This window comes from Manacus candei, unplaced genomic scaffold (assembly GCF_025592945.1).
Source record: "Manacus candei isolate 608988 ecotype Guabito, Panama unplaced genomic scaffold, ASM2559294v1 h1tg000025l, whole genome shotgun sequence".
NCBI lineage: Eukaryota > Metazoa > Chordata > Aves > Passeriformes > Pipridae > Manacus > Manacus candei.
Genome location: NW_026138073.1, coordinates 9,237,512 through 9,259,827, shown reverse-complemented (window position 1 = coordinate 9,259,827; position 22,316 = coordinate 9,237,512). Strand labels below are relative to the sequence as shown.

Genomic DNA, 22,316 nt, shown 5'->3' with positions numbered 1-22,316 from the left:
AACTACTCTATTTAAAGTCTAGGTAGCACAGTGAGCACTCTCATAATCTGTTGATTACTAGTTCTGCATCTTTTTTTTTAATAATATTTGTAACAAAGCTGTTCTGTGCTCTGCTTTAGTAGTCTCTAGATTTTTAGGGAGATGGAGGAAAAAGCTATAGATCAATGATGGGCTTGTCAGTGCTGGGTTAATGATTGGACTCGGTGATCTTTGATCAGTGATCTTTTCCAACCTAAACAGTTCTGTGATCTGACTGTATTAAACCTTTGAATTTGGTACACAAAGAAAGAAATACACATGCTTGCTTTATGTTTTAAAAGGTTGTATGTGTAAGCAAGCCTAGCAACCTGAAGGTATAGAAGAAGCTTTAGAGTTTTATTTGTTCTTTGATCTCCATCAATGAAATCAGTTATAAAGCAAAGTATCTTGAACGTGTTTAACATAAAAATACCAAGTGAAAGATTACTGTTGTGCAGCTGCTGTACTTGCACATGTATTTGCTTTTGCAGAGGCAGTTCTCCCTGACTTAAATCTGAAGGATTAAGTAGAGTAGCTGCTGTTAGTACTAATGGAACTTCACTCCCTATATTTATCTTGTTCTCACAGGGGAATTTTGAAGATAAACTAAGTATTAAGGAAGACTGATCTCACTTCTCTTTAGTTACTTGGACAAAACATCTGAAGGTTTTTTTCCTTGTCTGGAGGTCTTTTTGCTTCTATATTTGTTTATCACAATAGAATTGCTTTTCAACATTTGTTCTTAAGGTTGTAATTACTCTATGACAAGGTGAGATTAGGTATTTTTTTAACTAAGTGATGTAGGTCTAAGAAAGCCAGCAATTGTAGCTCAGTGGGGCTTGAAGGAACGTTTCATCAGTAATCTTCAGTACAAATGAAAATTTAATTAAAATATATGTGTAATATGTTGTTCTTACCTAAGATAGTAAAAGAACTGAAAGTATGAAGTGAAGGAATAAAAGCTGCTGACTGGCTGAGAAACAGAATTATAGATGAGTTGACTGAAATTCAGCTATTGCTGGATGTTGCTAAATGTATATTGGTTTACATCAGGAAGGAGCAACTTCTGTGTTAATTGTAAAAGCTACATTTCTTGGAATTTAGACATAGTACACTTGGTGCTGATGCCAGGACGTTACAAATAGCTCTGCTATTATTCCTATAGCACCTATTAGACAGCTCTTAACAACCTATCTCAAGAAAGATATCATCTTATTCCAGTTTGCACTTAGTGGCTTGACATAATTGTTGTGCCTTAAGTGATCAGTATGTCCTAAAATATGAGGAAGCAAGCAGTGAATTTTTTTTTTTGTTTTAAATTTCTTTTGAATTTGTATTTGTAATCTGTTGCATACTAGTAACTTTTCACTTAACTGTTAAGCTTGATATTTCCTGAAATAGCTTTTGATACTTGCTGTAACTGTATAGATAAATTAAGCTGTAGATTCAGTATCTGCTGTTTTAGTATCCCAACTTTATTACTCTTACGTACTAACCTCTGCAAAGAGCGTAACTAACTATGAAGGAAGTGGATAACTAGCCTTTGTAAATAATTGTTGAATTCTTAAAAGCTTTTGCTTCCGTGTTGAAAAAAGCTTATTGTAATAAAAATTGTATGACACTTCTAAAATTGGATTCTTCAAGCTGGTTCTAAAATTAAGCTAATGGAAAATATTGTATTGCAGTATTAGATATTGTACTGAACACAAGCTTCTATTTAACTTGGCTATTTTTGTTCATTTAATAAACTAATATTAGAGTGCTGAGACAATTCTGTCAGTGTAGCAGAGTGCCATCTTCCCCTTGTGCTAACACTGAAGTTTAGTTGTACCCTCTTACCTAAAATAGAACAATGGAGATCTCGGGGAAGAGGAGGAGACAGCAGAGAAGGAGCTCACTTCAAGCTATTCACCAGTCAGTCATTAAAAAGCATTAATGTCTAACAAAGAGCAGTTGCTCATTATTCAAATGAAGACTGGAAGTGTAGCCAAGATGAGCTATGAATGTTTCCCACTGGCTTTAGTAACGTTTTCAGCTTCATGAATGATCATTCATATTTTTTTGTGAAAGAAGAGGGAGACAATAACAAATATAGTTCACAAACGTATTGGTTCCTCTTTTAGAGCAATGTTATTCTTGCCTCTGCAATGGTCCTTTAGATTCCTTTGGTTGTTCTTTGTGTTCCATGCCTGGCTTTGCATCAGTATTTCCTTGGTAAGTAACAATTGTTTGGTGGTTTTTGATACATCAAGATTCTTTGATTCATGTAGGTTTAATTGTTTTCCTGAGGTACTGTCAGTTCCCCAGTAAATGCTGTGTACTCTTCTGCACTCTGGAGTTTTTGTGTCTTTATGCATCACTGTAATCTAAACAGACAAGGTAAATAGTGAATCACAAGAATATTAGTTAGAAAAGTGACTGGTAGGGAATTTGGGAAATCTGAGTGTGGACAAAACACTGACGTATAAAAGACTCTGACAGCAAGATACTAATTCTACTAAAGGGGTGCATGCTTCTGAGATCCCATAGTGCAAAAGGATCTTTTAAAAGTAAGGATCTGAAAGAAGTACTGTTGGGTGGAAACTCCAGAAATCTGTTATGCAGAACGAGCAGCTGTTTTGTGGTCATTGGTATTTTGTCTGTGAGGTTGTGAGAACTGTGGTGATGATGGCAGTGTTCTCTTGTGTGCTTTAGTGGGAAGGATACTTAAAAGAGAGAGGAGATTAAGATGAAAGCAGCCTGTCTTATAGTTATCATGCTGCTAGGACCTGGCCTCTCTTTCATAAATATACCCTAAATTGTGTATAATAAAGGCCAGCATTGTATCAGTAGCAGTTTTGCTGGTAGCCCTTTCCAGACTGGGGCATTTCTGTTCTATACAGAAGTTACAAATGGTGGGTAGTGGCAGTTCTCTGTGCAGAGACTTGGAAATTCCCTTTGGAATTTGAAAACATCTTTAGGAAGAATCTGTCTTCAAGGCATGTGGGAGGGAGTGCAGGTATTCCTTTTGTAGCGTTGCTTTTATCATCATTTAAAAACAACAACAAACTTGGGAGTTATTTTTTTTTAAAATGATAAGCCACTCTCTGTTCTCTCATTTTATTTCCTTGAAGAACAGCTTTGCTTCTGTTTGGAAATGGTCTCTAGCCTGCAGGGACTGGCATGATGTCAGGTTTTGATGTGAGGTCATCTTACACAAGTCTGGAACCTTGCACTCCTTTTTGGGTGTTTGCGAGGTCCAGACCAAGATGGTCCACGACCAGGGACCTCGTCAGCAGAACTGAGCAAATTGGCACAAAATCTCTCTCTAAACTGTTGTGTGAAGAAGGATTAGGATTGCAAGTTGGAGAGGAAGTGCATGTTCTTCCATGCCTAACTGTTCTGTCCTTCTGTGGATTTGAGCAGTTCGTGAAGGATTGCAAAGCTTGAAGTCCTGCTGCTCTTGTTGCAGAACGTTCTAAAAACTTGTGGAGTTTGTGTGGGGAGCAAAATATGGGTTTTGGATGAGGGTTGAGAAATTTCTCTGTGGTTTTCCTGAGCATTTTTGAATCAACTGTAGTGCCAAGTTCCTTGTTCTTGGTGATTGTATATTGACAGACTGCTATAAAGCAGGATGTCACAGTGGCCCTTCATTTCCATTTTGGTTCTTCCTCCCTTGGGACAGCATATTGTTTTGTGCTTCCTATGAAGAAAACTGTTTTCCAAAGAAGCAATTTTAAAAAAGAAAAACACAAACATTTTTGTGTTATTTTTTTCTGTTGAGGCTTCAGTAAACACTTACTACTGTGGCAACACTTGTGCTAATCTTGACCATTCAGGAAGAACTGCTTCCTCAGGGACATGCTGTAGGGTAAGGAGCTGGTCGAGCTCAGGTTGTCATGGGTGTGGGGGGTACCCCTCTGAAAGATGTCTTCTGGACAGCCCTGGAGTGAAAATGCAGAGATGGAGTTACCTCTTTCATTCCCTCCTTCTTTCTTTATTAGAAAATCATTGTTCAGAAACAGGTTTTTAGCATTTGATGTTATCAATGTTTCTGATTAAAATCCGTAAGTATTTGTAACACTCAAAGTTTTCTCAGGTTATGAAATTATGAACGATGTCTCATTAAAACAGATTAACGTTTAGTCTTCAGTCTTTGACATCTTTGGGGAAGAGTAGGGGAGAGATTCCACGAGTATCCTTGTTCTAAAGTGTTGAAGCTTAATGCTGTTCGGAGTGGTGATATTCAGAGCCCAGTTTCTGAAGTGTATAGCAATTAAGCATCACTGGATATAATGTTTTTAATTCTAATCTTGAGATTGTGTAACTTTATCATAAGCAGCCATAAGCTGGACTTCAGTTTCTCATGTATTCTTGTAGGAGCATAATAATTTTAGTTTCTTATCATTGGAAACATTAAGTGCTGTGCCTTGTGTAGTTTTTTCACGGCACTTTGAAATAATGTAACTTTACATGGTATACTGGTTTTGCTAGTGATTTAAACTTTTCAGAGCTTTCAGGGGCAGACAATGTTAACTTGTAATAGCTGAAAGATCTGCAGTGTGTTCGTTTGTTATGAAGCAGTGTTTGACTGGGGGGAGTTTTAGACCAGAAGTTCTGCTGCTAAAAGTCAGTTCACCTGGAAGCTGAACCTTGTAGCACTTGCCATCTGCTGCAGCTCACTTTTTTTTATGGTTACGTCCAAACTTTATGTCAGAACGAATGTTATTTGTGCAAGGCTCTTGCAGAGTCTTCTGACATCCATGAGCATTGTTGGAATGGTGCTTAGGGATGTGGTTCAGGGGTGGATGTAGCAGTGTTGGGTTTATGGTTGGACTTAAAGATATTAAAGATCTTTTCCAACCTGAATGATTCAGTGATTCTGTAAAAGAGGCTTTTTTCCTGGTCTGGGTAGAACATGCTGATTTTTTTTTTTTATTTTTTTATTTTTTTTTTTTTACTATTATCCCTTCTTAGGAAACAGAACATATCTGTCTGTCTTCACCCTTCCTCTTTCCCAAAAATCCTCTTCCTGTGAAAGTGCACAGGATGCAATTACTGGAAGTATGTGTGGGGGGTTGTCTGTCAAAATACTTTTTCATATGGAGATGATTCTTTTTACAGCTATATGTTTTAAGTAACTTGAATGTTGATTTAACGTGGTTAGAAGTGTAAATCTGAAGGATGAAAAGCGATAAAATGCGTTATTTTGAGATGTGGTACAGAAGTTATTTTTGTTCCTCATTTGGTTCTGTATCGTGACCTGAAGATTGCCCAGATTAGAAGTTTAAACTGTTTTAAATTTTAAAACAGACTTATTTAAAATCTACTCAAATTTATTTATACTTTATTTACTAAAATTACATCTGAATGAAACAAGCTTCACTTGTGAATTATTGATGAATATATTGTACTAGTAATGAAGCAGTACTTCATGTTGTATACATGTAGTATCCCAGAATTGCCAGAGATGTTAATGATGCGTCTGTAGAATCCCTGATACTCTTCTGTACCTTCTCCCTGATGAGTTTGTGCCACCCCTCAGTCCTCTGGCTGTCACCCTCCCTCTGTAAATCCTGTGCACCTCTTCTATCACTAATTTAGGTAAATCTGTATGTAACAAGGACACAAATTGTGAGTTGGTGTGGAGGTTTTGGTGTGTTGGTTTTTGTTTTTCCTTTTCCCCCTTTTTTTTTTTTTTTTAACTGGAAAGCAATTCACTTCAGCTGCAAGTGTATCTGGAACTTTTTACAGACAACTGACCAACGTTTTCTCATTTTCTGGTGTTGGTTATTAAAAAATGTGGTGTGGTACATGATACATTTTTTTTCTTCAGTTTTTCTTTTTTAACATATCACACACATATGGGAACACTAGTTCTTTGAATACATTTTTTTTTAATTTCACAAATCAACAACATGTCTTCAGTCTTTTTTAAGCACTTAATAATAATGAAAAAAGCCCTGTAAAAATCAGACTTCAAGAAGAATTGAGCCAGCTCTTTAAATTGTTGGTTTTTTGAGAAAGACTCGTTTGAGAAAGGTCATTCACAAACAGTTCAGGCAAGAATGAGTCTTCAGTGGTGATTATGTGTGTGGGAGAGAGTGCTAAATCCTAGAAAGCAGTTACAGGAAGGGTGCAGAGGTTATTGTAGCTGATCAGCCCATAATAGATGCCTTTTGTGACACTGGCTAAGAGGGCTGATAAACATGTTGAGGTTTGCCCAGGATGGGGATGGTTATAGGCTTTTATGTGGCATTACTAGAACAAGCACTAGTTCAGTATGCTGTAGTAGGGTCATCACTGAACATTTTTTAAAATGCCCCAGGAAGTGCTCAGTTTGCAATTATGAAGAATGTGCCCCTGGTAAGAACCTGTAGAAGCCCAGTCTATTTCTCAGCCTCCCTCTTCCTACTGTTTCCCTCTTCCCCCTTCAAAAAAACTAGCCAAACAAATTAAATCCCAACAGCCCCAAACTTGTACAGTGGCTTTGTCAAAATTTATAGTTACCTGCTGGAAAAAGGATGTCTGAAACTAGAGAGTCCCTTAATACCTGTACCTCCAGATGAATTTTACTTCAATTTGCCTTCTCTTTGCCTATTGGAACTTAAACTGGAAGTAAAGCGTGGGTTTTAATGGGCTGTGGAGTATCTTTATGGAATCACAGAATGGTTGGGTTTGGGAGGTTGTCTTGCCTGATCCCCCTGGGTAAGCTGGGCTGCCTGGAGTGGTTGCCCAGGACCATGCCCAGATGGCTTTTAAGTATCCCAGAGGATGGAGACTCCAGAACCAATCTGGGCAACCTATGCCAGTGCATGGTCACCCTTACAGCAAAAAAGTGTTTCATGGTGTTCAGATGGATCCTTTCTGTGTTTGAGTTTGTGCCCATTGGCTCTTGTCCTGTCGCTGGGCACCAATGTAAAGAACCTGCCCCCATTGTCCTTCAGTGCCCTTCAGGTACTGATAAGAGCTACCCTGAGCCTTATCTTCTCTAAGCTAACAGTTCTACCTCTTTCAGCCTGTCCTCACACAAGAGATGCTTCAGTCCCTTCATTGTTTTTATGGCCCTTCGCTGGACTCTGTCCAGTATGTCCATGAGTCTCTTGTGCTGGGGAGCCTCAAACTGGACACGGTGCTCCTCCAGGTGTGGCCTCACCGGGGCTGAGTAGAGGGGAAGGGCCACCTCCCTCAACATGGCAATATTACACCTAAAGCAGCCCAGGATTCTGTGAAACTCACATTCCTTGCCTGGCATATACAAGTGTGCTTATGCCCTGATTTAAATGTGGATGTGCGAGATTAGGCTCTGAATCAGCTTGAAGTGACACTTGATGCTGGAGTTTCTGATTGAAATTCCTCGTACTCTTTTATACAGATCAAGTCAGATGACAGCACAGCCCATGGCAGCCTTGTCTTATGTAAAAACACGCTATGTTTCATCATTCAAATCAGTAGTGACAGCAGGAAATGGTAATGAAATGTGAAGTGACCCAGGCAAAGAACTGTGGGCTTTTGTGTGCCTCTTTTACCTGTAGGAAGCTATTCTTGAATTGTACCCGGATGCCTATAATTACAGAATCCTGAACTCAGGTTGACCTGGCAAGTGTAGCTGTGTAACAAGCCTGCTGGGTATATAAAACACCAGGCCCTCTCAGTGTTGCTGGTTGTTTCTGCTGAGCTTCGAATCTTCTGTTCCATATTTTTCTTCTAAATTGCTCTTTTGTAGAAGTAGTTCAGTTATAGTTGTTTCATGCTGTCTGTCACATGAGATACACCTGACTGTGAGAGTGGCTTCAGTCTGTTTTGTCTGAGACTAAATAGCTAAGAGGCGAAAGGAAAAGCTTCTTACACTGCATTGCATCCGTAACTGCCCACGTTAATTCTTCCTTTCTGTTCTAGTCCAAACTTGGAGCAGACCAGCTGTACACCACTGATGAAAAAGGCTAAGACCAGCCCTTTTTTCCTTGGCATTGGAACAGATTGGAAGTGCCAGTACAATCAGTGGTGAGCGATAGGTGTGCTCGGGTTTGGGAGCGGAACCTTGCTCTGTCCTCTCATTTGTTTTCTTTTTTTCCTTTCTGCCATAATGTGTTCTAGAATGGTTGTAGATGTGCAAGTACAGGCTTGAGGCTAACCATGTGTGTATGCCCTGACCATAAGCAATTGTGTCTTCCCCTTCTGTGTACCCTTATCTGTGTTGGGAGCTGCACTGAAGCTCAGAGGATCCATAAGCCAATTAGTCTATCAGAGAAGGGCACTGGAGTTAGAACAGTTGGATCACAATGACTGCATTCTGATGTTGCCTCTACTCGTGTAATTATTTTTGTGGCAGCACAGCTATTTACCTTAATGAGCTGTGGTCTTGAATTTTTGTTCTATTCCTGTTTATTACAATACAATGGCAAAAGTGGTGGAAGACGAATTCCCCAAGAAAATGCTTTTCATGAAAAGCAAGTGTTGCTATTCTTAGAGTTCCTATGTCATATTTACATACTGAGTAGTCTTATATTTCTTGCAACGTGTCTAAAATCAGTTTGTCAGTATAGCAGTCAGTTGCTTGTATTGGACAAATAACTTCAGTTTATGTGCATATACATATACACACACATACAGTTTTCTCTCTATAGATTGTCATTCACTGCCGTTTTTGTCAGAACCTTACAGCAAAGTACAAACTGAAAATACGCAGATGACTGGAAAAATGTAGTTTTATGTTACCATGGTTTGGCAAGAATTTGAAGCAAATGGTGATACTGTTAACTCAGTGCTTTTTTATTCTAAAAAAAGGTAACTATATTGTTCATTCTAGAATAATTAGTCTGACATTGTAGGAAAGTATCTTTATTCACTGAATGCACCTGTTAATTGAATTATTTTATTCAGGTGCTCTTACATCCTTAGCAATGCTTGAATTTTAGATTTTTACAAGTGCTTTGAGCTTCTCTACGTCATTTCAGTTTACTTTGTCCCCTTTTGTGTACGAGATAGATTTGCTTAAGTATCTATCATAATGAAAGATGTGAGTGTTCAGTTGTATCAATTTGTTGGCTCTCTGAAAATTGTGGCTGAATATAAACCATATTTTGCTCATAAGTAGTGAGGGGCTAGTAAACTATATTAGTTATGGATATGATAATAAGTATTTGATTTCTCATGATAGCTTTTATATCCTGATACCACATTATCTAAAGAAACTATCAGTCTCAGTAGGACTTTATACTGAGCCTGCCAAGCAGCTGCCAAGTGCAGATAGCCAACATTTACATTCAGTGTTGTGTGATGGTAGCTGAGACATGATTCCAATTAAAAGCTTGGTCTGCACACTGCAGATGTCTTCTGAATATTAATGTGCACTACAGCCTGAGCAGATGGAATCTCTTTAAAATACAATGTAGTGAATGTAAAATTAAGGTTGGATTTCTGTTGAAAACTAATAGGCAGTCAAAATGTTTCTTGTCTTTCTTTGTTTTTGACTGCTAATCCACATGCATATCTGTGTATCATCATAACTTTTCTTTACATATAGGAGGAAATCAACTCTTCATTATGCATTAAAATAAAAATACTAAAAATATGCCTTATTGAAGTTTTCTCAAATGCCAGATGTACCTAGAAAATATTAGGAATACGTGCGACATTTGCTATGCCTTAAAATATGCCTCTGCCTAAAGGACAGAAAATAGTTGAAATGTAGGATGTCCATGAATTATTTAAGGAGTTCTTAATTGAGGAAGGCTGTGTAAAAATATACATAGGTGTTTGTATTGATTTGGGATTCGGAGATGTTCTGTGAGGTGTATTAGGAAAAGTACATCCTGCACAGGAGGGTTAGAACAAAACCAGGGAATGAAGGGAGTGACAAGAACATTAGTGGTGCACTGCCCAAACTTAACTGTCAGAAGACAGCAGCAATCCAGCTGGGAAAGTGCATGGATTAATTACTGAAGTATTTACTATGCTTCCATGGCAGTCCTTGAGATATGAAGTAAAGCCTTGGTAGTAGGAACAGATTAAAAGCTGTGAAAATAAAGAGGGTAAGTGTGGTACTGAAACTGAAAGCAGAAGGCTTTCAAGGTGAGTGGGAACTGTAACTTTCCTCTTTGCTGCTGCAGTTGTGTTTTCCTCTGGGGCAGAATGCAGGTGTGTGAGGGGAGGGTACAGGGGGAAGAGGTTATAGAAAAGGCAGTGACAGGAGGTGTGAAATCAGTGGATCCAGTACACTGCTTCACTCACTCGTGTTATTACTGCAGCTGTGACACCCTTTTCGTACTTCATTTTACAATTGCTTATACCTCAGGCTGTGTAAACACTAAAGCCAGTGCCACTGATAGCATTTTCCACTTCATCCCTATTACTTCAATGGAGATTTCCCCCCAGATCTACATTTGGATTATGTTTGTCTGTTGTAGTTACGTTGCCTGGGTAATATTTCTCTCAAATTTACTGGCCTAGCTGTAAAGAAGAGGTTCCTGCCTTCAGCAAGGGTGTTCAAGAGATACATGCATACTTTCAGAGACGTTGACTTGTGTGCTATTACTGAGGATAATATTAATTCAGGAGTGTTTTTAAAATCCAGACTATAGTGTGACAGAGAGCAGAGTTGCCCATGAGGTTTGGGGGGGGACTGGTTTTGATGGTGGTGTCCCAGAGTGCAGATGTGGGGACCATCTCCCTTAGGGAAAAGTGTAGGAATTGCCTCCTGAATCTGCCCTACCTGTTGTGAGAGGTCTTCTTTTGTTGCTGTCATTAGTTTTCACAATGATGTTTAATGCATTCAGATGTTCAGGGTAATGGTGGGACTTTTAATTAGGCTTCTGAAAAGGGAAAAACAAATCCTCTTGACTGATTTCAGTGGCAAGTCAGGTGTGACTGAGACTGTGCTTTTTGGGGCAGTGACTTATGTACCTTGTACTTAGCAGTGGCTCTGTGCTATGATAGAATGCAAATTTAGTAGTAGTGATATGTTAAAAAAATTCTTGAGGTTTATATGATTTTTTTTTTTTAGCCTTATTCACATTGCATTCACTTGTATACAGTTCATTATTTTGTGGAAAGAGTTTTCTTCCAAGAGGTGCAGTCGGAAATAATAAAAATAGAGTAGTGTGCTAGACATAGTTAAATGATGGGGTTTATGACTCATTTAGGAATTATCTCCAGGATTTCCAAGTATGTTTGGTGAAACTTAGCTTTCCAAATAAGCCGAAAGAGGTCTAAGTGTTGTTAATTTGTTACATAGAGCAACGACTTTGCATCTTAAAGCCAGTCAAAGGATAAAAATTTGGTCAAAAGTCTTTAGGGTTGAATATTTTAAGAAGTATGGGGAGGTCAAAGAAAATCAAAAGCTATAGTAAAAAGCCAGCTGAAATATGAAAAATATTGCTTTAAAAGAACTGTGCTTGTGAGAGTCAAATGTTGTTTCAAACAGCTCTTCCAAAGTTTGTAAGGAAAAGATTTCAGACAAAATTTGTCTTCATTACATTTCAAAAATCCTAAGTGCCCTTGAAGTATTAATCCTTCTGCCTAATCCATCTCTGATCTCTGGTGGGACAGGAGTCTGGTAAATAAAGAGGTGACACTTGAAAGCAGGACTGGTAAGATAGAAGGGAAGAGTTAGTCAAGAGACTTGGAAAAAGGAACAGGCTGTTCTTTGCCGCTGCACTTAGACATGAGGGTGAGTTGTCCATGTTTCTTACTGATTGGGAAATGCCTTATGGGTCCCTAGATAAGATGTAAGAAGTATTTATTTTAAGCAAACTTGCAGTTATTTCTCCTTGGTGTGATGTTTCCATTTCTCTGTATTCTCATTCTCATCTTTGACCCTTTCTGGCTTTTTCATTGTCAGACAATCCCTGTGAAAGTCACTTTTAAGGATGTTCAGTATCTTTCCTTTCTATCATCTATTTAATGCTGGGCTTGCAAGCTTAACTTTTCTGATAATACCAATGTGGCTGCTTAGGTTCCCTATCTCTGAAATGCCTTCCTCTTTAAACTTGCACCTAAAGCCCAAACAAATTTCCCTTTTTCACTTGCTTTGTTGTACCCTTCAGAGTCTTGCCTCCTCTGACAATGCTTTGAAGATTTGTCAGCTGCTTCTTTACTCTTGTGGTTCTCTGCAGCATCCTTCCTACTCTGTGCAGTGTATAATTTTGTCTTTCTAAAACTTGAAAACATTCCCAGGTCTTTCATTTCAGTCTCTGACAATCTCTGTTGTAGTATCAGCATACGGTTATATCTTTAATCACTGTGAAATGTGTCCTTTCAGCTGAGATTGTACCTCAGCATGGGGAGTTTTTCTAATTTCATGTCTGTAAAGCAAGTGCATGCCTTGTTGCTATCTCTTTGATCTTCATAATATAGATTACTCTCATAAAAAATGAACACACACAAAAAAAAAGTGCTGTGTTTGGCTTGATCTGAGATGTCAGCAAGAAATAGGAAAGGACTGTGGGTCATATCATTGCAATGTCAGATAATACAGAGTGCTGCTTGATAGGTATTTGTTCTCCTGTACTTAGGCTTCAGTCAGGCTGTATTAACTCCTGAATTCTGAGAGCAGAGTTCGTTGCATAGAAGGGTCATGGTCCTTTTTTGTGTAAATTAATATCTGCTGAGAAACGTAATCAAAATAGTACCATGCAGGACTGTTCAAATTCAGTTATAGAAAGAGAATATTGAAATACATTTTTCTGAAGTATCTCTAATTTAAAAACAAACAAACAAACCTCTTAAAATCCTAGTCAAGAAATGCCGTTATAACCAGAGGTTCACCCAAATTCCTTTCAGTTATTCAGGTAGCGATTTCTTTCTTGAATTTGTCAGCTGTTTAAAGTCTGTCCGTTCCAGAATGCCTATGAATTTTTCTTCTGTATTTAAAAACCAGAAAAGAGCCAACCCAAAATAGCACAAGAACTTTAACTTCATAAAACATCTTTCACCGACTTAAAGGCCTTGCTGATTGACTCAACTTTTCCCTTCAGAAGTTGTTGCATTCTTTCTACTAGAGGGGTTCTAAAAAACTTTAGAAGCAAGGGTCAGGGGCTCTTTTAAGATGACTGTTTCTTCATTTTCTGTCAGTAATTTTTAAATCCAAATTTTAAAAAAATCAATTAAATTGGAGACGGGATGTTTTGCTACTTTGTTTTTATATTTTGTTATCTCTTGCTACTGATGACAACTGTTTTTCAATACTAGGAAATAAAAAGGTATCTGTGCCTCTATTACTTGTCCTGCAGCAGAGAGGAAAACAGTGTTTAATAGTAGTGTAATTTTTGTTGTTGTTTTCCAACTCAATAGATGTGAAAGTCTCTTACAGAAAAGCAAAGTGTGTGTGTACACAGACAATCAGGGACCATGGTTTCCTTTTTTCTACCTTTTTTTTTTTTTTTAATTTTCCATACTCCCTCTGAAAACTCACTTCTTCCTTAGTGTTCCCTGACCTTTTGTCTTCCTCCAAATATCTGGCATGCTTCAGCTGACACCATCAGGGTCTCTCCTGCCTGTCTCTAACTAGGTTCTAAGTTTCCATGCTCTTCTGGTGGGGGTGGGTGAGCAGAGGAATAGAAGGAAAAAAAAAAAGGGTACCTGTAAAACCCTGTTCTGTTTCTGTCTGTTTTGCCTTTCTGGAAGAAAACTTGACGTGGACTGTTGGGTTCCAGAGCTGCCTCTGGAAAAATTGTAGTAGTTTGTAGCCCCAGTCATGCTCCCCACCTTATCAAGCAGAGATGTGGAAGGGGAAGTGGAATCTGCCACTGTCCAGCAAAGACATCCTGAAGGAAATCATGAATACACAACTATTATATTAGAAATATTCACAGGGAACCCTGTTATTTTACTTACTTGTCGAAGGGAAAGGTTCAGATTGGTATTCATTAAAGTATGATGGTGTATCTGATGATGAAAGTCTTGTTTCTGCTATAGAATTACTTTTTAATTGCCAGGATTCGTAAGAAGTTGATAGTTGAACCTAAAAGTTTTCTCAGAGTTATGAGGGTTCCTATCTATGTACGTCCATTAACATCTTGGTGTGTAGAAAAACAGTTTGACAGCTGTAGTCTGGCACTTCCTTATCGTAACTTGATATAACATTCCACAGAGACAGTCACGCCTCAGATTTATACTCCACTCTGCTTCTGGTATTTCAGCTTTAATGGTTTATAGTGTCAACTCGTTGTTTGGATAATCTTAATTGACTTGTTATATTAGAACAGTTTACATTCTGTTTCTCTTTTTGCCTCTCCTCACATGGGATGATTTTGTGCTATGATTTGATGGGAAAGTACTCTGAAAATCACTGATTTGTTACTTTGTTTTAATAAAGCTGATGTTTTGTGTGTATGCTCTTTGTACTCTGAGTACTATACTACAAAGTTTAGGCACCTACTATAAGCTTTGCTCCATCCTTCATCAGGAAACCATCAAAAAATTGTTGAGTTGATTAGAGTTACACAAAAGATCTATATTACATACTTGTGTGCACAATAGCTTAACTTAGTCTGCTGCTATAAATTGTGTCCAGTATCAGAAACGTGAGCATGTGGGGATTTTTTTTACCCCAGTTGTAATTAGGAAGTGTTCACAGCTCCTAGTAAAAAGCAAAGGGCTTGTGGAGGAGGAGGATGTTTTCAAGGTATCCAATATATCTAATACTGTAACATTGTGCCTAGAATGCCAGTCATTCGTTTGACCCTGAGTGTTTTTCCTGTGACCCTGAACTGATCTTTTGAGTTTCATTTGTCCTTTCTGTAGGAATTTAATGTTCTTTGGACAGGTAAGAAAAGCTTAGCAATAGCTGGGAGAATGATGGTTGTACTTCTGTTCATTTCAGGCTTATGAGTAGTGTGGAGAAGCAGCTTTCCCTGTGATGGTAGTAGTGTACACTGGAAAAAGGCTGATGGTGTTTTTTTTTACTAGTCACTTTTCAAAGTCACTGTCAGAGAAGGGAGCCCACGCACTGTAGGAAAAGCATGCTTTTAGGTCTGACCGTAAAGAATGATTTTACTGTCACTTGTTTACCTTTAAACACTTTAATCGTTGGTTTGGTTTGAAAGCAGGTGTAAAAAAAGGTAATATCTGTGTCCATTTTTCACCTGTGAGGCTGAGTTTTACACCTACCTGTAGGCATAATCAGAACTCCTGTAAGTTTAAGCTTAGTGAGCCAAAATCCAGCATCAGTTACTTCAAAGTAAATCTCAATGCCCAAGCAAACTGAAAAATACTGAAGAAATTCCTATTTTGTTACTTTTTGAAAGTATTTAAAAAAAATTTTAAAATCCCATTCTGTGATTCAGAAATATACATCCCTAATATTTCAAGTGAGAGAAGCCAATGGAATGGAGGCACTAATGAGTAATAGTACAGCTCTGTAGCAGTACCGCTCTTTGATGTAAGGTACATTTGTGAATTTAAGTAATGATATGTACTGTACTGGTTTATTTATGCAAATTATTCAAATAATTTTTTATTAAATAAATGTAATGACATACCTTTGCTTTGAGGAAGCAGGGTTTTTTCATCTGAAACAACCCGTTAAGTGTTCCTACCTAGTACTTAATTCAGTCTGTGCCTCAGGACAGTGCAGAGAACACAGACATGTTCAGGAGACATTTCTCATTTTTCTTGAACAGTGGAGTAGGATCACTGCCCTGAGTCAGTTCTGGCAAAACTGTGGAATGCACAGCTTGATCTGCCTTTCCACTGCCAGAGTCACTTGCCTTTGGCTGCCAGAGAGGAAATTGGGCCGTTTTACTCTCTTCTGGTACAATGGTTTAATTTAACTCAGTTTTTGTTGTGTTTACCCAATTACTGTGTCTTGGTTCCCATGAGCCAAGTAAAAGCAGGAGCTGTGCCAAAGGTATGAGACATTTTGGACTTGAATATTGCTGCACCTGAGGTTCTGACATAACGGAGAGCTTACAATGCAATCATCTCACAGCAAAATCTTTTAATCTCATTATAGTCTCTGCAATTAACGTATAATAACAGTCATGTTATTACCAGAGACATGGCCCATTGTTCAACCTGAGCCATGTCCCACTGGTGTGCAGGGAGGGAATTCAGTTCCAGTTCTAACTGGAGGTACAAAAAATGAAATGTTTCCTGTTTCAAAGCAATTTCATCTTGTTTTTGTAGATCCCAGGTCTGGTGAGTGGTACCAGGTTGATGTGCTGGATTCTCAGGATTCCCATCACCGTGTAGGCAGAGGTTGCTGTGGTGGCTGTGCTGGTCTAAGAGGTTGTTATTGGTGTGTCCCTCATTATTGCTTTAAATTAGATGCCCTTTAGAGCTCAGTCTAAGAGATAGGCTGTGTTTACTGTAAATGTATTATTCCCTTCCGCCCCATCTAGTTTTCTGGAATCTGTCCACAGACTAATGTAGATGTATGTGGGACCTTCAGGAGCTGTTCTCTTAGCAGTCCTTGATTCCAAGCTTTTCTCCATGTACTTCTAGTGATAAAAACAAGGATGCCAGAGGAGTGGCTATAGTGACTGCAATACTGAAAATAGTCATAAGCAAAGAGAGCTTTTCATTGGTATGCCAGAAGGAAAAAAAACCAACCCTAATCTTCTCTAGTAGGAAATGTCAGATTTTCTCTTTAGCATAAAAATAGTCATCTTCTGACAACATATAAAAGTGAACCTGGAATTTTATACATGTTAAAACTGTCACTGGTGTAAGAAATGCAAACTATCATTTTAATCTTAAAAGCTTTGTGGAGGCAGAATAATAGTGCTCTCTTAACTGTCCTTAAAAGGTTATGTGTTTTTCTCATTTTTAACACTGGAAAACTTGATGCAGTTTTGATGACACTGAACCCTGCTATGGGATAAAATAATCAAGATTCTAAAAGAAGACATAGTCTTTGAAAAGTGGATTTTTTTCTGTTACCCAAAGTACGTCAGAGTTTTCCGTAGTATATTAATTCTGCTTAAAGACACTAAAATGTTAAACGTGAGTAAGAAATGGGTGTAGGAATCATGAAGTAGGGAAGAATCTCTGCATGTGGCAGATAGAGTGTGAAACAATGTTTTTGCTTACTAACGGTGTTGATTAACAGTATCTGAATCCATGTATGCGAGGAGTTAAACATTTACTTGAAACTGTTATGACCTTGATGAGGTGCTTGTGCAGCAAACATCAAATTCTGTTTTGAATTGAGTATTTCTCTTGTAAAAAATCACTTGGTGGTGGAAACTGAAGTAATTGGCTTTGTTCCTCTTGTTCTTCAATACCTGAGAACTGGTAGGCTCTTGGCTGTGTCTCTGGACAAAAGTGGTGAGTGTTCCTGTTTCTTGAGGTCCCAATTTGCCAACTTTAATGCTCACTGAAATTGGCTCACTAAACTACTGATAAGACTGAATGTACCGTTGCAGGGCACATTGATGTCCAAAGCAGTTTTGTGTCACCACTGGTGACCACAGACAGACCCACGTGGAAAAGTTAAGAACAGGGCAAAATATATAAACACTTTAATTTCAGGGAGTTGCACAAGTTTGTTCGTTTAATAAACCTGAATGGATCTGTGTTCCCAATGCCTGTCTCCCTTTAAGGTGAGAGAAAGTTCTCACATCCCTGGTGTCCTTTGGCAAGTGAGATTTATGCTACCCTTATTTGCAGGAAGGGTTGCTGCTGTCAAAAATTGCTTAAAGGTTTGAAGATAAAGTTGCCTGAATTCTCAGGTTTATTATTCAGTGTTTTTGAACCTCTTCAAGCTTGATGTATGAAACACTGCATCAGGGTTATTTTTATAGGGGTTATGTCATGTTATAGAAGTTCAGATCTAGATCTAAATTGTAAAATTCAGAATAATCTTGCTTTTAATCCTGAGCTTCTTGTGAAGCTAAACATTGTCTCCTTGTGGGTAGGTTTGGCTGAAAACTCTATGAAGTTACCCTGATTATTCCCCCCACCCCAGCTTCTTCTGATTTCCTTTATCATTACAAAAGAATACACAATAATAATTTTGTTCTTATTTTTCTCACTTATGTGTTTTCACGTAGATGCAAGGTGGTTCTAAGTGCTCCAGAGAAGCTGAGTTCTTGTGTATTTGCTAAGAAAGCATTGTTCTTCATATTCTGGTGGTGCCAAGATACTCAAGAGTTTGTAACTTCTAAGACATGATGGGGTCATTACGATTTTAGTAGCGTGGGTTTAATACATCTGGCTCTGTGATGCGTGTGCTTTGATGGGGTATAAGGGCTCATCTAATTCTTGAATGTTTAAAGAATGGAATAAAAAGTTCATTGGTTTTATCAGGAAAAATAGAACTATCCATCAAAAGGAAGAGAATTGGGAAAGCATGAAGCACTCAGAATAAAATTACCTTGGTTGTTAATTTGGTTGATGAAGGAGAGCAGAAAGCTTTGGTTTTGTTCTGGGTGAAGCTTTACAGGTTAACTGGTTTTTGTGTTGAGACTGAAGCAGCTCACGAAGGCAGTAACTTGGTCACAGTGAAAGGGACAAAGATGCTGTTTGCTGAAGCTTGGCCTGATGTCAAAATGTATGTGAACAGTGAAAGTCAGGACATTCATCCCAAACTAAAGTTCAAGTACCTTGTACAGCCAACAGCACGAACAAAGGAGCAATGGATTATCCATCTCAGAATTTTTCAATTTAAATCCCTTATGGAAGACAGCCTTGGTCAGGGATAGATGACTGGAGTTCTTATGGGAGCACTGCCTTGGTACTCACACAGCTTGTGCTCTGTAGGAGTAGAGAAGGGATTAGCAGTAAGTTCCTTTGGCTTTTGATCCATGTTAAGTAGGTAGAGCTAACCTTAAGTGCTGGAATGTTGTGCAATAACACTAAGTAAAATAGGCTGGGAACTGATGGTAGGTTAAGACTGAGTAACCTCTGTAAAAGTGTATTTTTTTTCAGAATTAGGTAAAAAAGAACCTCAAGGCTCTTACCAGCTATCTTAGCATGTAATGGCTTTCAGGAATATGTGGTTTAATGTTAAATAAACACTGACTGGCAAGTAAATGGATGAAAGCTTTATATTGAAGTGTTTTATTTTTTTTGGAGATTTGTATAGGATTGGTGTAGTAAAAATAATAATGATTAATCAAGATGATGACTTTGTAATAATCAACACAAATGTGTAATTTTGATTTTATTTTTTTTTTTCAGCTCCAGTTGTTAACCGATACAACAGAAGAGTATCAGGTATGGTTTCTTTTCTGAGAGTTTAAAGTTTCTGAAATAGTTTTTAAATGTGTATTTGACTAAAGGAATTGCATTAAAAATTACCTTACCCTTATCACTGCCTTATTTGTCATAATTCTTGCAGTAGTTTTATTTGAAATAATGATAATTGCTTCTTAATTCACTGTAGACAGCACAGCATAATTTGCCATAATTATTTTACAGGAAAATGAAAAAATGGCAGCATTTTTCAGCTGTACCACATCTCCTAGTCTTCCGTGTTGCTAAGAATTTTATCTCTGGTTAGAATACAAAAATATGGGGGGAGGAGTGCCCCCTTTCTGCATTGTTTTAGCCCCTGGCTTGTGCAACTGATATTAAATTTGTTGAATTAGTGGCTGTTCACTTGTTCTAGAGACACAGATTATACTCTTTTTATTTGTTTGTTTTCTATCTCAACCAATATTAAATGCTTTAATGAGAAGCTGTTATTCCCAACAAATTCTTTTCGAAGTTGGTTTTTGAAGGAGTATCATGTGAACAAAATGTTATGTGAGGATGAGAAGGTACTGCATTATTTTTTTCATTTGAGGTGCAGTGTGAATTGCTTTGCATGTGTTCCTTTTTTTTGTCTTCAGATATTTAACTAACATTTAGCTGGCTTAGGAAGTTGTTGTTTGGTGAAACTGAAAGCTCTAGTTTTGAGTTCAAGTCCACTCAGTTTGAAATCTGTGTATATGATCTTACATATTATTGGGTATGTTAGTTATGGTGGTGCATTGTTGACTTTATATATATATATATATGCTACATAAATAAGTGGTATATAAATAAATGTAAGATAAATACATGTTTATGTGCAAATTGTCCTTATAGTCATGTGGTTCACTTGCTTTGCTGCTGGTTGCTTGGGTGTGATTAAGGGTATGATTGTGTATTTATACCACTACAAATAGGTAACTGAGTATAATAAGAATTTCATAACTCTTAAAAAATTACAGTGCTGGTAGTTTTGATCTATTATTACATGAGAAATTTAGGCAGGACAGAACTGTATCTTGAATAATGGAGTTCGATACTCTGATAGTAAATATTGCAAGTCATATATTGTAGAGTATCTTAATCTGGAGGGGCCTAAGACATTTTAATTTCTCTGCTAATTAAACTAATCCATCCTGGAACCTGCTGATGGAGTAAAATCATACAAATGAGAACTGAATACATCTCAGATTTAAATTTAAATAAAGGCCAAATTATTTCCAAAGTTAAAAATTGAGCTTTATTCAGAAGGCATTTGTTATCTTTTTGACTTTTCAATACTGAAATGTAATATTGGTGCTTACATAGTACTGAGCTGCTCCTAGTTAAAAAACAGGTTTAGTCATTTAAGGGGGTTTAAAGGTTAATGTGAACAACTAAACAGCAAATGTAAAATTGAATTGCTAACTTGTGCAATTATATTAAGGAGGACTGTTTAGTTTCTTAATAATGCTGCTGCTTCAGGAAGAGCTAGAATAATTCAGAGTTTACAGTTCATCTTAAAATTGTCATGGAGACAAACAATCATAGAATATATATATATATATTAGTACTTTGTGTTAAATATTTTTTTATTGTGAAAAGTTCTCCAGTTTCTCTCTCTATACACTGCAGAGGTCACGATCAGCGTGGGATTTGTTAAAATGCAAAGGCGATGCAAACAGCATCCATGTGTGCACAAAGAGATGCTGTTTGCCTACTCTTGGCAGGAAAAGTAGAGAAACCTACTGGTTTGGGCTGGGGGGGAGTTGTTTGGTGGTTTTTTTGCACTCCGTACCTGCTGTGTCTGTCAAGAAGTTACCCAGATAGGAACAAGACTGGCAGGGCTCTGCTGGGGCACTGAACTCAGCTCCCTGCCATCACAGGCAACCACATTTTACAATCTCTTGCATAAAATGAGTGTCTCATTTGCTGGTTTTGGTGCTCTGGATTTGATTTGATTTCCCTGTTAGATGCCTTAGGTTTTAAGCAACTTTTCGTTCTGCAATTAATAAAAATAATGCAAATAATAAAATAATAAGACAAAGATAGGTTTTGCCTTTACAAACCAACAAAACAGCAAATACCAAACCAACATTGCCTTACAGATTACTCAGTAGTATCTAAACATTTCTGGTTTTAACTAATTAAGTAAAGCAGAACAAACCACGGAGAAGAAAAGGTGTCACATAATTCTTTTTGTAATTGCATTTAGTGTATTCTTTTCTGGACTTCTCTTCAGAGGAGCCTTCTGCTAGTCTGTGTTGACCCTTGTCAGTCTGACCAGGGATTGCTGTGTTTCCAGTGCAGTGTATATTTGTAAGGGCAGTGAAGAGCAGTGTTAAGTTGCTTGCTGCTGTCAAGATTTACATGCACAAAATTGTAGATTTACAGAGAAGAGTTTAAAAACTCGCATGGGGAATATAAAAGAAAATACTTAAAATCTGGCTGCCTAGGGAATTATGGCATTGCTCTCATTTTTCACTAGGTCAAAAATGAAAGGAAAAATATAATTTTAATTAAAGGAGAAGTTGATAAAGTAATTGACTACATTAGACATACAGTGTAGGACAGGTTAACAGTTGTTCTGGTAAACTCTTCAACTAGAGATATGTTTTTGGAGAGTAACAATTGTTTATTATGTTCTTGTATACGTAACAGTTACTTCTAAATTTCTTTATTAATGTCCTCAATCTTAAATTTGGAGTGTTTACTACTGGTCAGTTGTGATTAGCTGCCTGCAGATAACAGGATTATCATGATTCCCTTGGTGGACCTAATGCAAATTCTAGGGATACATAAACCCATAGAATAAGTCTGTTGTAATGATTACTAAATTTTCATTTAAGTGTTTATTTTTAGTTACGAAACCTCTAAACTGTTCTGGAAAATACTGCCAGTATTGTAAATATTTAGCTGTCATTCTATAAGACTTACTCAAAATGTGAGTTCTCTGTTGGTCAGGAATTTTATTTTTGTACTTCTTGAAAACCTTGAGCAAATTAGATTACCTCTAGTTTATGCAGTACTACGGTAAAATACTTCAAATCAGGACTTAAGAAAACTGCTTGCCAAATGGTAGTCTGTTAGAAAGGTCAAGCTGACCTTGTACAATAAAACATACTTAGTCTATATTCTTTTTGTCCAAAAGAAGAATTAAT

The 22,316-nt window shown here is 37.6% G+C and overlaps 1 protein-coding gene across 1 annotated transcript in view; it reads left to right on the top strand.

Moving 5' to 3' along the window:
- PRKAR2A (protein kinase cAMP-dependent type II regulatory subunit alpha) overlaps window positions 1–22,316 on the top strand; it is a 62,353-nt gene that overhangs the window by 5,126 nt on the left and 34,911 nt on the right. The window contains exon 2 of the mRNA XM_051788946.1: window positions 19,123–19,158. Coding sequence (XP_051644906.1) covers window positions 19,123–19,158 — 36 coding nt within the window. The remainder of the gene's footprint in view (window positions 1–19,122; window positions 19,159–22,316) is intronic.